This window comes from Canis aureus, chromosome 11 (genome assembly GCF_053574225.1).
Source record: "Canis aureus isolate CA01 chromosome 11, VMU_Caureus_v.1.0, whole genome shotgun sequence".
NCBI classification, from domain to species: Eukaryota; Metazoa; Chordata; class Mammalia; order Carnivora; family Canidae; genus Canis; species Canis aureus.
Window position 1 is genome coordinate 13,182,206 of NC_135621.1, and position 15,026 is coordinate 13,197,231.

At 45.2% G+C, this 15,026-nt stretch overlaps 1 protein-coding gene and 1 long non-coding RNA gene across 5 annotated transcripts in view; one reads left to right on the top strand and one right to left on the bottom strand.

Annotated features, from left to right (window-relative positions):
* The window catches only part of CPM (carboxypeptidase M), a 92,579-nt gene that overhangs the window by 22,820 nt on the left and 54,733 nt on the right, over window positions 1-15,026 (bottom strand). For all 4 annotated transcript variants that reach the window (XM_077913777.1, XM_077913775.1, XM_077913776.1 and 1 more), the window contains 4 exons: window positions 14,476-14,660; window positions 13,293-13,463; window positions 11,547-11,699; window positions 1,875-2,023 (listed from right to left, as the gene is read on the bottom strand). In XM_077913777.1, the coding sequence (XP_077769903.1) occupies window positions 1,875-2,023; window positions 11,547-11,699; window positions 13,293-13,463; window positions 14,476-14,660 (658 nt within the window). The remainder of the gene's footprint in view (window positions 1-1,874; window positions 2,024-11,546; window positions 11,700-13,292; window positions 13,464-14,475; window positions 14,661-15,026) is intronic.
* On the top strand, window positions 1,257-11,549 carry LOC144323382 (uncharacterized). Its single transcript, XR_013388810.1, has 2 exons — window positions 1,257-9,237; window positions 10,343-11,549. It is a non-coding gene; the product is annotated as an uncharacterized LOC144323382 (long non-coding RNA).

Consider the following 15,026-nt stretch of genomic DNA (forward strand, 5'->3'; position numbering starts at 1 on the left):
TGGCTTTCTTCCTGAGCCTGAATCTTAAGCTGGATTGATTGATGGAAGAAATCAGGAGAAAGGACAAAAGCCAAACTACAGATGATGTCCACTGAGAAATATTTTCTTTTAAAAATATTTTATTTATTTGACAGGAGAGCGAGCATGGAGAGAGCGAGAGTGATAGCGAGAGTGAGAGAGCACGTGCGTCAGAGTGAGCACTTGTACCAGCGGAGGGCAGGGGAGAGGAAGAAGCAGGCTCCCCATTGATCAGGGAACCCGGTGGTGTGGGGCTCCATCCCAGGACCCTAGGATCATGACCTGAGCCAAAGGCAAATACTTAACCACCTGGGCACCCCTGAGAAACACTTTTATTATATATGGAGAAGGAAGAGAATGGGGACAATTATTTACATAAGCAGCAGATGGTATATATTTTAGTCATTCATTTCAACTTCCAGTCTTGCCCTCCACCCTTGTCCTAGAACTAGTAGCTAAGGCTAACAGGTACTTAGTCTAAATAGAAATGAACAATTAATAACTTTATAAAGGTGTGGCTTATTTTGGGGATTACATGATAATTTATTTATTTATTTATTTATTTATTTTTATTTATTTATGATAGTCACATCAGAGAGAGAGAGAGAGAGAGGCAGAGACACAGGCAGAGGGAGAAGCAGGCAGGCTCCATGCACCGGGAGCCCGACGTGGGATTCGATCCCGGGTCTCCAGGATCGTGCCCTGGGCCAAAGGCAGGCACTAAACCGCTGCGCCACCCAGGGATCCCATACATGATAATTTAGACTCATTACAAGGACTCCCCCAAAGCCCCCCGTTTTTTTTGTTTTTTGTTTTTTTCATGGAATAGAAAGGTCACTATAACAGGAAAATAAAGGGCCTTTTTAGGCACAGAGTCACAGTGAATTGCGGCCTTTCCAGTTCTAGGGGCGATTCTTAAGAGGATTAGCCGTTGATGAGCCCCACTGCTGGGCACCAGGGGAATAACCTATAGGAATAGAAAAGCTCTGCATCCTAAACGTTTATGAATTGAAAAACGTGCTTTTCATCATTTTACCTTCAGGACATAACAAAATACAAAGCCAGTTTTTACTACCGAGCAGATGACCACCTTTTCCAAGGAGTCACTTTGTACAGAAAGACTGCTTTGTAGCTGGCATCAGACCCACTAAGCAAGCAGAAGAATCTTGAGATTCTTAGAGAAAGTCGCATCAAAGAGGAAGAAGCACAGTCTGGCCAATTAAATCAGGTACTTAATTCACTTAGTTCATTCAGATACATCTGTTTGGGCACAAAGTAACCCAAGCCTCCCTCTAGGAAATGACTCAAACACCTTCATAGAATTAAACCTGGAATTTTACTTGTATTGATTGGAACTCACCATCATTTGCTTATGAAAGGGCTGCAAAGTATGTCTACCACTTGCTTTATATAGTGGTAAAGTTTGTGGATCAAATGTTATTTATAATGAATTTGAAGGAACTTGTGTCCCAATCCATTCTTTAATAGCAGAAATTATGTTTCATGAAATGGGTGTTAAAATGGTATTCCACGAAGCTTGGAAGCACTTTGGCTACATTGTTTAATTATTCTTATTAATAATAAAGTTCATTCCACCTTTCATCATAAAATATATCACAAGAAATAGGATTTGGCTTCTGTTAACACTGCCAGGTGGGAAAAAAGTGATTTGTTTGGATTGTTCCTATCATTCTCACCTCTTCTACTCCCTGCCAAATTTAAGTCTGGTGATGTCCTTTCCTTCTATCCTGATGTAATCACTTTTGGGACTTTGCAGACTTATTTCAGATTCCTTCTGGGTAAGTACTGCAAGTTCTGAAATGTTTTAATAACAATAATGAGGGCTATATACTCACATTTAATACATAGGACCCAGGCAAGAGGAGAAGATAATACTCTCCTAATTTGTTGGTTTTATAAGGGCAGATATGTTTTCTGTCTTGAACTTCTACAATTACATTGGGTAATGGATTTCCATTCTGGTCAAAAACTTGACCCTTGACACCTGCAAGACAAAAAGAGCATTAAATGTTAACAGCACATTTTATGACCTATGGAAAAAATTTTTTGTAAGTATTTAAGAAAAATACACCCAATTATTTATTAAGCTATTTTAAAATGATGATAATAAAGTATTTAAGGGAAGGTAAACCTTTCCAAAAAATTGAGATATAATTGGGATATAACAATGGTTCCAGATGTATAATGATTTGATATATGTATATTTGTGAAATGATCACAATTTACCTAGTTAACATAGTTCAGGATTTTTCTTGTTTAGAGTTTTATAAATGGATGTTAAATTTTGTTAAATGGTTTTTTCCTGTATCTATTGGGATGATCATATTGTTTTTATCTTTATTTTGTTGATATGGTATATTACACTGATAGACTTTGCAGAGGTTGAGCCATCGTTGCATCCCTGGAATAAGTCCCACTTGATCAAGGTCCTTTTAATGTATTGTTGAAGTTGGTTTGCTAATACTTTGTTGGAGGATTTTTGCATCTATATTCATCGGGGATATTGGCTTGTAATTTTCTTGGAGTGTCATTCATTTTTGCTATCAGTGTAAAGCTGGGTTTGAGAGTGTTTTCTCCTTTTCTGTTTTTTGGAAAAGAGTTTGAGGATTGGTATTAATTATTTAAATGTTTGGTAGAATTCACCAATGAAGCCACTAGTCTTGGGCTTTTGTTTGAATTAGGAATCAAAAACATGTCAAAAGTCTCCCTACTAGTAAAAGGTCTGTTCAGACTTTCTGTTTTTTCATGATTCAGTCTTTGTAGGTGATGCTTCTGTGGATTAACTATCATCTAGGTTGCCCACTTTTTTGGTGTGTAGAGTAGTCTTTTATGATCCTTTGCATTGCTGTGCTATCAGTTGTAATATCTCTTTTGTTTCTGATTTTGAGTTCTTTTTGAACTAAGTGAGTCTAGCTAAAGGTTTATCTTTTTTAAAAAAACAGTTCTTAGTTTTATTGATTTTTTTCTCTTGTCTTTTTAGTTACTATTTCATTTATTTCCTCTTTGATCTTTATTCCTTCCTTCTCCTAATGTTAGGCTTTATTTTTTAATTTTTATTTATTTTTTTATTGGAGTTCAATTTGCCAACATATAGCATAACACCCAGTGCTCATCCTGCCAAGTGCCCCCCTCAGTGCCTGTCACCCCGTCACCCCAACCTCCCGCCCACCTCTCCTTCCACTACCCCTTGTTCATTTCCCAGAGTTAGGTGTCTCTCATGTTTTGTCACCCTCACTGATATTTTCACTCATTTTCTCTCCTTTCCCTTTATTCCTTTTCACTATTTTTTATATTCCCCAAATGAATGAGACCATATAATGTTTGTCCTTTTCCGATCGACTTATTTCACTCAGCATAATACCCTCCAGATCCATCCACTTCGAAGCAATTGGTGGGTATTTGTTGTTTCTAATGGCTGAGTCATATTCCATTGTATACATAGACCACAGCTTCTTTTTTTTTTTTTTAATTTTTATTTATTTATTTATTTATGATAGTCACAGAGAGAGAGAGAGAGGCAGAGACATAGGCAGAGGGAGAAGCAGGCTCCATGCACCGGGAGCCCAACGTGGGATTCGATCCCGGGTCTCCAGGATCACGCCCTGGGCCAAAGGCAGGCGCCAAACCACTGCGCCACCCAGGGATCCCTAGACCACAGCTTCTTTATCCATCATCTGTCGATGGACACTGAGGCTCCTTCCACAGTTTGGCTCTTGTGGACATTGCTGCTATAAACATCAGGGTGCAGGTGTCCCCACGTTTCACTGCATTGGTATCTTTGGGGTAAATCCCCAGCAGTGCAAATCTATTTTTAACTCTTTGAGGAACTTCTACACAGTTTTCCAGAGTGGCTGCACCAGTTCACCTTCCCACCTATAGTGCAAGAGGGTTCCCTTTCTCCATATCCTCTCCAACATTTGTTTGTCTTCTTAATTTTCACCATTCTCACTAGTGTGAGGTGGTATCTCATTGTGGTTTTGTTTTGTATTTCCCTGATGGCCAGTGATGCGGAGCATTTTCTCATGTGCTTGTTGGCCATGTCTGTCTTCCTCTGTGAAATTTCTGTTCATGTCTTTTGCCCATTTCATGATTGGATTTAGGCTTATTTTATTCTTTTTTTAAGCTTGGTGAGGTATGAAGTTGGGTTGTTTTGAGATTTTTTAAAAATTTTAATTCCAGTATAGTTAACATACAGTATTATATTAGTTTCAGGTATACAATATAGTGATTCAACAATTCTCTGAGATCTCTGTTTCTTAGTGTAGGTATTTATCCCTGTGATCTTCCTTCTTAGAACTGCTTTTGCCGCATCCTATAAGTTTTGGTATGTTGTATTCTCATTTCATTCATTTCAAGATTTTTATTTTTTTGACCTATTGGTTATGTTACTACATGTTGTTTCATTTCTGAATATTTGTGAATTTTCCAATTTTCTTCTAGTAACTGATTTCTAGTTTTATACCACCATGGTTAGAAAAGATAGCCGATATGATTTCAATATCTGTAAATTTATTGAGACTCATCCTGTGGCATGACACATGATTTATCCAGGAGAACGTTCCATGTGCACTTGAAGATGATGTGTATTCTGCTGCTGTTGGATGGAATACTATGTCATTTAAGGTATTTCTGTAGTAATTTTCGGTCTGGATGACCTGTCCATTGATGAAAGCGGGATAATAAAGCCTCTTATTATTATTATATTGCTGTCTATTCTCCCTTTAGGTCTGTTAATACTCACTTTATATAGTTAAGTACTCCTATGCTAGAACATTTTGTTGGACTGATTCCTTTATAATTCTGTAATAAGCTTGTCTCTTATTAGTCTTTGTCTTAAAGTCTGTTTTGTCCAGTATAGCTATCCCAGCTATCTTTTTGTTTCCTTTGCATGGAATATCCTTTTTTACCCCTTCACTTTCAGTCTCTGTGTGTCCTTATATCTGGAGTCTCCTGCAGGCAACATATAGATGGATCTTATGTTTGTTTGGTTTTTTTATCCACCTAGCCACTCTGTCTTTAGATTGGAGAATTTAGTCCATTTACATTTAAAGTAATTATTGATAGGTATGTATTTATTGCCATTTTGATGATTGTTTTCTGGCTGTTTTGTAATTCCTTTGTTCTTGGTTTTCTATAGTATGCTTAGATTCCTTCTTTTTTTGTGTATCTATAGGGTTTTTGCTTTGTGGTTCCCTTGACACTTAGATAACTATAACAGTCTATTTAAAGTTTATAATAACTTGATTTCATTTTAAACCTTTGCATGTTTATTCCCATCACCCACATTTTGCATCTTTTTTGTTTTTTAAGATTTTATTTATTTATTCATGAGAGACACACAGAGAAAGAGAGACAGAGACAGAGACATAGGCAGAGGGAGAAGCAGGCTTCCTGTAGGAAGCCTGATGTGGAACTGGACCCCAGGACTCTAGGATCACACCCTGAGCCTAAGGCAGATGCCCAACCACTGAGCCACCCAGGTGCCCATTTTGCATCTTTTTATCTGTGTATCCAATAACAAATTATTGTAGTTATAGTAATTTTTGCCACTTTGTCTTTTAATCTTCATAATAGCTTTGTAAGTGATTAACCACTACCTTTACAACATTAGATTATTCTGAATTTTATTTAAGATTTACCTTTACCAGAACAGCCCAGGTGGGTGGCTCAGCAGTTTAGTGCCGCCTTCAGCCCAGGGGCCTGATCCTAGAGACCTGGGATTGAGTCCCATGTCAGGTTTCCTGCATGGAGCCTGCTTCTCCCTCTGCCTGTGTCTCTGCCCCGCCGCACCCCCCCCATGAATAAATAAAATCTTTAAAAAAAAAAAAAAAAGATTTACCTTTACCAGTGAGTTTTCTGTTACTAATTAGTACCCTTTCATTTCACCTAAAGAAGTTACTTTAACCTTTCTTATAAGGCTGGTCCAATGGTGATGAATTCCTTATCTTTTGCTTGTCTGGAAAATTCTTTCTCTCTCCTTCAATTCTAAAGGACAGCTTTGCTAGATAGAGTATTCTTGGTTAGCAATTTCTTTTCTTCCAGCACTTTGAATATACTGTGCCACTATCTTTTGGCTTACAAAGTTTCTGCTGAAAATAAAAATCCACTGATAATATTATGGGGATTCCCTGGTATATAACAAGTTGTTTTTCTCTTACCACTTTTTAGATTCTCGGTCTTTAACCTCTGACACTTTGATTATAATGTATCTTAGTGTGGATTTGAGTTCATCTTATTTGGAATTCTCTGGCCCTCCCAGATCTGGAGGTCTGTTTCCCTCCCCAGGTTAGGGAACTAACTCTTCAGTCATCCTTTCTTTATAAAAGTTTTCCATTCCTTTATTGCTTCTTCTGGGACCCCTATAATATAAATATTGGTATGTTCGATGTTGTCCCATAAATCCCTTAAGCTGTCTCCACTCTTTCATTCTTTCCTTTTTGCTGCTCTGATTAGATGAGTTCCATTGCCTTGTGTTCAAGTTCATGGATTTTTCTGCTGCACCCAGTCTGCTGTTGAGCCCCTCTGTTGTATTTTTCAGTTCTATTACTGTATTTTTCAGCTGTGTGACTTTTATTTGGCGGTGTCTTTTAGTCCCTCTTTGTTGAAATTCTCATTTGTTCATGCATTGTTCTCCTGAGCTCAGTGAGCATGTTTATGATCGTTATTTGAACTCTGTATCAGGTAAATCACTATCTCCATTTCAGTAAGGTCTTTGAGGCTTTATCTTATTTTGTTTGGAATATACTGCTCTGTTTCTTCATTTTCTTTGATTCTATGTTGGTTTCTATACATTAGATAAAACACCTCTTCCAGTCCTGGAGGAGTGGTCTTTTGTTAATGAAACTTATCCTTCAACTCTGACCTAGCTCTTGGTTGTTTCTCAAATCTTTGTGATTGTCTAAACAGCCCACTTTATTCTTAGGAGTTCCCAGTAGTTGAGGTTGTGCCAAGACCTATTGGTACCCAGATTCAGGCTGATTGGATGCCAGACCCTCAGGCAGAGGCTTTTAAAGTATGCAAATAAACCTCTTTTAGGGCAATACTGGAGAATGGATGTGTCTCCCTGTCCCCTTTACACTGACCCCCTGGGGTGATAGCCAGTTAAGACCGGTTTCTTTGTTAGTCTCTTGTTGGGAGCCCTGAACACAGACCCCACTGGCTACCAGAGCTAAGAGGTATTCACTTGGTTGTAGCCCCAAAACTGGGGCACCATATGCGTGCACAGGCCCCCTTTTGGGAGAGACTGTTGATCTGGAGGGAGAGGGAGTGCAAATATGATGTCTGCCAACTTCTATCTCTGGAGACTATTTTGGGATACCCCTAGATTTGTATTAAGCTAGATACTTGCCCCTCAAGCCAAAGCTTTAAGACCAGCAAGTAGGCCTCTTCTGCAGAAAAACTGGGCATCTCTCAGTTGGCTGGCTTGGCACTGGGCCCTCGCAGGCAACCAGGTGCACCTGTGCAGACCTATAAGAACTATTTCCCAGTTTGCTATAGCCTTGAGGGTCTTGTAGATGCAAGCCCCAGTGGCTTTCAAAGCTAGATATTTTCAGGGATTGTTTCTTGGGTGTAGCTTTTAACAGTTGGGGTGCCAGATGTGGGTGGGGTTCATACCTTTTGCTGCTCAGAGAGAAGCTTGGAGTTGTGAGTACCTTCCTGTTGTGGGTTGCTGTACCAGGGATGGGGCGTATGGCAGGATCACATCTCAACCTCTCCTACTTTTTGCAACATAGGTTTATTTTCATTCATCCAATGCATGGGAATGGCTCAGGCAGTTTTTGGTTTCTTTCAGAGGAAAGTGTCCCATATGTAGCTATAGATTTGGTGTATTTGGTCCCACAGAATGTGGGAGGAGATGAATTCAGGATACTCCTACATTGCCATCTTGAACCAGAACTTGGTATTTTGATGTAACTTAAAAGTTTATTTCAGATATTCCATCTATAGCACCTATTAGCAAAATGGGAGAACCTTGATGACAACCTAAATCCATTCCTGTCCTTTCCAAGTTGTCCAAACTACTGTAGCATTGCTCTTGGTGGAGTTCATTAAATCCTAAACTAAAAAATGCCAGTGTATATACAAAAGTGGGAGGAGGTGGTTGCACCTGGCTGAGTCAGTTGGGGGAGCATGTGACTTTTGATCTTGGTGTCATGAGTTTGAGCCCCACGTTGAATGTAGAGATTACTTTTTTTTTTTTTTAGAGATTACTTTTTAAAAAATGCCAGTGTATTAATTTACAATAAGATACTTAGCTATGCAAGGGACTCAATAGTTTTGTCTCGTGGGAAACTACAAACTACATGGGAAAGTTACAATCACAAGATTTCTTGTAATTAATGGTGTCTATTGCTAACAACAGGAGTGAACATTTACTGACCAGTTAGTATATTTCAGGCTCTGTGGCAAGTGCTTGCCATGCATGTTCTCCTCACATCAACTCTGATGTAGGCAATATTATCACACTTTTGCAGATGAGGAAACTAAGGCTTTGGATTATTAAATAACCTTAAGCTCCTAGAGCTGAGTGGTACAGCTGGGCTGTAAGTCCACACTGAACCGGACACCATACCCCTCATCTCAGAATTTCAGGAATACAGTTAAGAAAAGGCCATTTTAAATGTTACACGTCACATTCCAGTTTGTTCACTCAGTGACAAATCATCTTAACCAATGAGAAGAAGCTACAATGAAAAAAAATGACCATGCACTATTCCCAGGTCATTATACTTAGTAATTATTTACTGGAGCAGAAAACTACGAGACATAGATTGTTTTCCTTCAGAAAAGTTGAAAATGAAATGTAAAAGTTTTGACATTTGGCAACAAAATCTTTGTCTCAAAGGTTAAGCATTGCCTTTTGCTTTAGTTCCTAACTGACTCTGTTGCCTGTGCCCACCCGCCCCCCCTGCACAGAAATTACTAAATGCCGTATTTCCTTCTCACATATTCAACATGTAGCAGCTGTGTAACCTCTGTTTTCAGGTAATTTGTCCTCCTGCCTTTTCTAAAAGTTTCATCTATATTTATTCCTACTACTTGGTACGTATCCTTTGGATTTTTAGGTAGGACCCAACCATAAACATCAGTCATGATTTAACAACCCAATTACACATTTATTCATTGGATACCAGTGGCATTATTCTTTGAAGAAATGTTTTCACTGTGCCCTTCTCAGGAGGTCTTTTGACACATTAGGTAAGTACAGATATGTACCAGTCAGGTCACAGTGTAAATCCCAGGTCACAACACATTCCCAAGACTCACTTTCATCACCTATAAAATGGAAGTGATATGTACCACCTTCCAGGCCCTTCTACTGGCTTAGGAGGCTTTTCCTCTCCAGGCAAGGTAAGCCAGAGACTTCCAGATGGGTCAAAGTCTCAGATGTCTCATAGCAAGTGGGGAAGCTAAGCCAGTGACTGTAACACCGCTTGTCAAATATCAGTACTTTTCCTTAAACCACAGTAATACCAGTAAGAAGGTGTTTGCACCCATCATCTCTAAGCTTCCTACCAGACACTGCAATGGAGAGAACCTATCAAGTAACTGGACATCGGGTTTCATTATTAAATTGGAAAAAAAAAAAAAGCCTCTGTTTTAAACCACAAGGGGGCAGGGGTGGTGTGCTTATATATATTTTAGGTAGCTTGTGCATACCTGATTGTAGGGACAGGGAGATACATATTCTTTATAAAACCTAGTGTAAATGGACTTGTAAGCTCTCCAGATTAATAATAGTCATGCTATAATTTGCATGTTACTTCACAGTTACAAAGCTCCTTCACTGGCATTATTAGGTCAGTGTGATACTTCAGAGCCCACCTTAATTCAGTGCTTGGAAGATAACCTTTAGTGCTAGATTGCAATTCCAAAAATAGTAGTGCAGTTATGTGGAGCATATTTCATTTTCAGTTGCACTCCCACGTTGATACAGGTGAAGGAGAAATTTATATTAGGCAGGGTAACACTAAATACAGAAATATGATAGGCTAAATTAGTATGTGACTCATGAGGAAAATCTAGGAGCAAAATACCAGAATATTAATCGAGAGAGGACTCAATAATCTTAATAAATGCTAAGATGCTGATGAAAAGTGACTTCTTTAACATCCCTTATCACAGGGAATCGGCCTACTTCATGAATGTCTCAGCCCTGTGAATTCACCAGTAATCTTTGCACACCTATGCTCTGGGGGGTGGGTGCTGGAGGGGCACCCAGGTTGGTGATATGGGCTCATATTGGGGAGGGAAGCTCAGCTCTGGAGCCCCTATGCTTCTTACTCTTCCCTCATCTCTTTAGCAGGTGGAAAGCTTTGGTGTGAAGTATGCAGAAAATTCCAGGAGCTGTGCAGTTATGTAGCAGGCCTATGAGGTAAAACCTCCTCGACCCAAACCCACACCTACTTTAGCTTGACTTAGTAGCATAACTACTGTGCCAGTTACTTGATAGCAAATTCTGAGGTTTCTTTCCCCAAGCCATCCTGAATGGAGAAAAATAACTTATACCCTGGCAATGCAGGAGAGCCTTCCACACCCTGCCCAGAGACACAGCCTTGTTCAATAAACTTGAACTGCATGACTCCACCACCATCACAAGCACTGTGTTTCTCCGGTACAGCGGTTTTCAAAGCATGGTTCCTGGGACCAGCAGCATCTCCTTGGGAAAGGTGAACCATTCAAGATGTACTAAGTCATGGGGATGGGGCTGACAATCTGTGCTTTAACAAACCCTCCAGTGAGTCTGCTGTACAGGTTTGAGAACTACCACCCTTATCCCATTTAGTCCATCCATCTGTGTTAAGGGCTAGATAGCTGTCTAAAAGACCAGACTGGGAAGACTGTCAGGACCAGGTCACTTGGCAGAGTTGCCAGGTGTGGGGTTTAGGTCACCACCCCAGTACTAGGAATACAGTACTAGGAAAAATGCAAAATGGCATGTCCAGTGTCCTCTGAATCTATGATGTTGTGTGACAAGCAAACTGTTGAATCATCACCCATCTAGAAAATGCCGGGAAGACTGTCAGGACCAGGTCACTTGGCAGAGTTGCCAGGTGTGGGGTTTAGGTCACCACCCCAGTACTAGGAATACAGTACTAGGAAAAATGCAAAGTGGCATGTCCAGTGTCCTCTGAATCTATGATGTTGTGTGACAAGCAAACTGTTGAATCATCACCCATCTAGAAAATGCCGGAGTAATAACTTGTTTTTCTAGATCTTTTGCCAGACTTCTCAGTCAGTCAACATGAAGATTTTGAAGTACTCTGGATTTTCCACCCTCATATTAAAGTAACATACATCATGCTTTCTCTTATATGAACTGATCAGCACTGAATTTCTCACATGCTGCAGATATTCATGCAGAGAAAAGTCTTAATCATTAGTTCTGGTACTCAGAATGAGGCTGTACCCGGAAAAACCAATAGAGGCTTGCATTTTTTCAACCCAAAGTTTGTGCCAGATATAATGTTTCATGTTAGAAGAAATTAAAAAAAAATCTTACAAACCTAGGTGCACCTGTTTTATATATTCAATTAGTGAAGCTTTGTTTTTATTCCAGAAGAACGGAAGCTTCTCCTCATGAGGATATTTACAGCATGACAGCTCCAACGTAATCTCAAAGCACTGCTCCCAGATGTAGTTGTAATCTTGCATTCCACCTAAACACAAGCATATTTAATTTTTTAAGTCTGAAATTGAAATAGTGTTAAGTATCCCAAGCCTTGGGGACAAGTGAATCAGACAGTTACAAGGAAAGTACATGTAAACAGGAGAAGATGAACTTGACGTATTAGCATTATAGAATCAGGACCTGACATCTTATTAGCCAGGCGTGAACAGGCGATCTAACACTCTCACGTGGGTACCTGGGTCGGAGCAGACTAAAGTTCAGCTGTGCGCCACCTGAGGGGAGGGGAAGGGTCAGTCCTATGTTTTTTTTTTTCCAATCATAACTTACAAAAAGGATTTATCAGTGTACATTTCTTCTGTAAGTTACATCCTAGACAGATATGGAATGATACTTCTAAAAAAAATGCTTAGAAACCATAACTACATTTATTATGTGAAGCTACATACACTCATTCGGAGGAATGCCAATGGCTAAGGGTCAGCGAGCGTGTGCCTTCAGTGGGTACTAGCTGAGGAGTCTGTTAGGCAGCTACTCCCCAGGTTTTACAGACAGACCATCACAGATGTCAAGGAACGTGCCAGTGAGCGCAGAGCCCAGTGCGCAGGCCCTCCTGTCCAGGCCCCGTGCTCTTACCCACTAGGCTGAGCTGCATCTGGGGGTGAGAGAGAGGGTGCCGGGCGGCTCTCGGGAGCGGAGGGACCCAGGCCCCCTGAGGCCGCTGGTATCCAAGCTCACCGTCCAGTTCTCACCTATGGAGACTATTTCGAAAGGGTCATAATCCTGTTTCATATTTTCTAAGATGCAAAAATTTTCATATTTAAAAATCTCTGAGTTGGGAGGTGTGTTAAACTCGATGGCTGAAAAACCCAGTTGTCATTAGTTTGGCCAGAAACGTTTTTCTTTCATCCTTGGAGGTACGGTGTTTTATCCTCAGTGGCATCTTGGATTTGGTGAAATCACTGCAGGCCAGCAGGGTACTTGGGAAGTACTGACTTAGCAAAAAGCCTCATGCTAAGAAAATAGTCAAACAATTATCAACGTGTTATTTACGTTAAGTAGCAGCTATGGAGGTCTAGATTCTAGCGGGAAGGATTTCTCCCTTCTTGGTACTTACTTCCCTTCTAAGGCTTGTACTTGTGTTTCTCTCTGACCTCGTTTTCACCAAGAAATAGAGGAAGAGACAGAAAGCCAAGTCCTGGGGAGGGGGGGCTCTCGGAGCCGGTGGGAGCTGCGCACGCAGGGTTCCTAGCTCGTCCCCAGGGTTAGAGACCCCGCCTGCGGGGGGGGGGGGGGTAGGACGGAGGGCCACCCCGATGGGGCCAGGCCGCACAGGTCCCGCTTGGGGCTCTCGGGTGCGGCCTCCCAGGCCACCATGGGGAGTGCGCACGGTTGCGGGGGGCAGCTCTGGGGGGGGCTCCCCTTGGGGCGCGGGCCTCCGGCCCTGCCGCTGCTCCTGGCCTGCATTTCTCCTCCTACCCCCGGGCTGCCACCTACCTTCGTCCTTCTATGGGAACATTCCCACCCACCCCCGCCCCTGGGATCCCTGCGCGGGGGTCCCCGTGCCCTCCCGCACCTGCCCCCCTATTCCCAGGGCCGAGGAGCCCGGCGGGGGGGGACCCACCTCTGAGCGGATACCAGGCGTAGCCGTTGGTGATTCCGTTGGGGAAGTCCATCTTGTCCTTACACTGATCTCCCTTCTTCATGGTGGGGTTTCTCGAGGCGTAGACGTGGGCGAGGTGTTGGAAGACGTCGTCGTCGGGGGTCAGGCTGCGGGAGTGGGACGTCCCGGTGGCTGCGGGGGACCCACACGTCTCGGCGGGCGCCCAGCGCCAAGCACCTGGCGCCGCCGCCTCCCGTGCCAAGGCCCCTCCTCCCGGACGAGGCCGGGGCTCCTCGGGGGCTCCCTGCACCCCTCCTCCCCACGAGGCCGGGGCTCCTCCGGGGCTCCCTGCACCCCTCCTCCCCACGAGGCCGGGGCTCCTCGGGGCCTCCCTGCACCCCTCCTCCCCACGAGGCTAGGCCTCCCTCGGGGTCTCCCTGCACCTCTCCTCCCCACGAGGCCGGGGCTCCTCGGGGGCTCCCTGCACCCCTCCTCCCCACGAGGCCGGGGCTCCCTCGGGGGCTCCCCGCACCCCTCCTCCCCACGAGGCTGGGCCTCCCTCGGGGCCTCCCTGCACCCCTCCTCCCCACGAGGCCGGGGCTCCTCCGGGGCTCCCTGCACCCCTCCTCCCCACGAGGCCGGGGCTCCTCGGGGCCTCCCTGCACCCCTCCTCCCCACGAGGCCGGGGCTCCTCGGGGGCTCCCCGCGCCCCTCCTCCCCACGAGGCCGGGGCTCCTCGGGGGCTCCCCGCACCCCTCCTCCCCACGAGGCCGGGGCTCCCTCGGGGGCTCCCCACACCCCTCCTCCCCACGAGGCTGGGCCTCCCTCGGGGGCTCCCCACACCCCTCCTCCCCCTCCTCCCCGAGGCCGGGGCTCCTCGGGGCCTCCCTGCACCCCTCCTCCCCACGAGGCCGGGGCTCCGTCGGGGGCTCCCCACACCCCTCCTCCCCGAGGCCGGGGCTCCGTCGGGGGCTCCCCGCGCCCCTCCTCCCCACGAGGCTGGGCCTCCCTCGGGGGCTCCCTGCACCCCTCCTCCCCGAGGCCGGGGCTCCTCGGGGCCTCCCTGCACCCCTCCTCCCCACGAGGCCGGGGCTCCTCGGGGCCTCCCCGCGCCCCTCCTCCCCACGAGGCCGGGGCTCCTCGGGGCCCCCCGCCCCCCCTCAGGCCTCAGATGCACGCATCCCGGGGCGCACGGCCCCCTTACCCGGCACCCCGTTGTCGAAGGGGTAGCTGGCCACCAGGGCGCCGCCGTGCAGGTTGGCGGAGAGCACGAAGGTCTCGGCCTCCAGCCAGGCCATGACGGCCGCCGCCTCGGGCTGCCGCGACACGTCGTTGGGCTCGAAGGCGTCGGGGAAGTTGCGGTTCAGGTCGTAGTGGTTACTGTTCTCCCTTCGGGAGGAGGACGGAGGAGTCGGGGTGCGCCGGGGCAGGCGGGGAAGGGGCCCGGCCGCGCGGGTCTGGGCGGTGGGCGTCCTGCAGCCCCGGGGACACGCGGTGGGCAGGGCACGTGGGGGCTCATGCCCTTAGATGCCCCCCTGGAGGCCCGAGTCACCCCCACCGGCCACCTGGGGACTCACGGTGGGCGGGGCGCTGGGGGTACGGGGGGCTCCCGCCCTGGACACCCCCCCAGGAGGCCCAAGTCGCCCCCAGTGGCCGCCCAGGGACTCACCGTGGGCTGGGGCACCCGGGGGCTCCTGCCCTGGATGCCCGCCCCCCAGGCCCGAGGGCCCCATTGGCCGCCCGACTGGGGGCTGC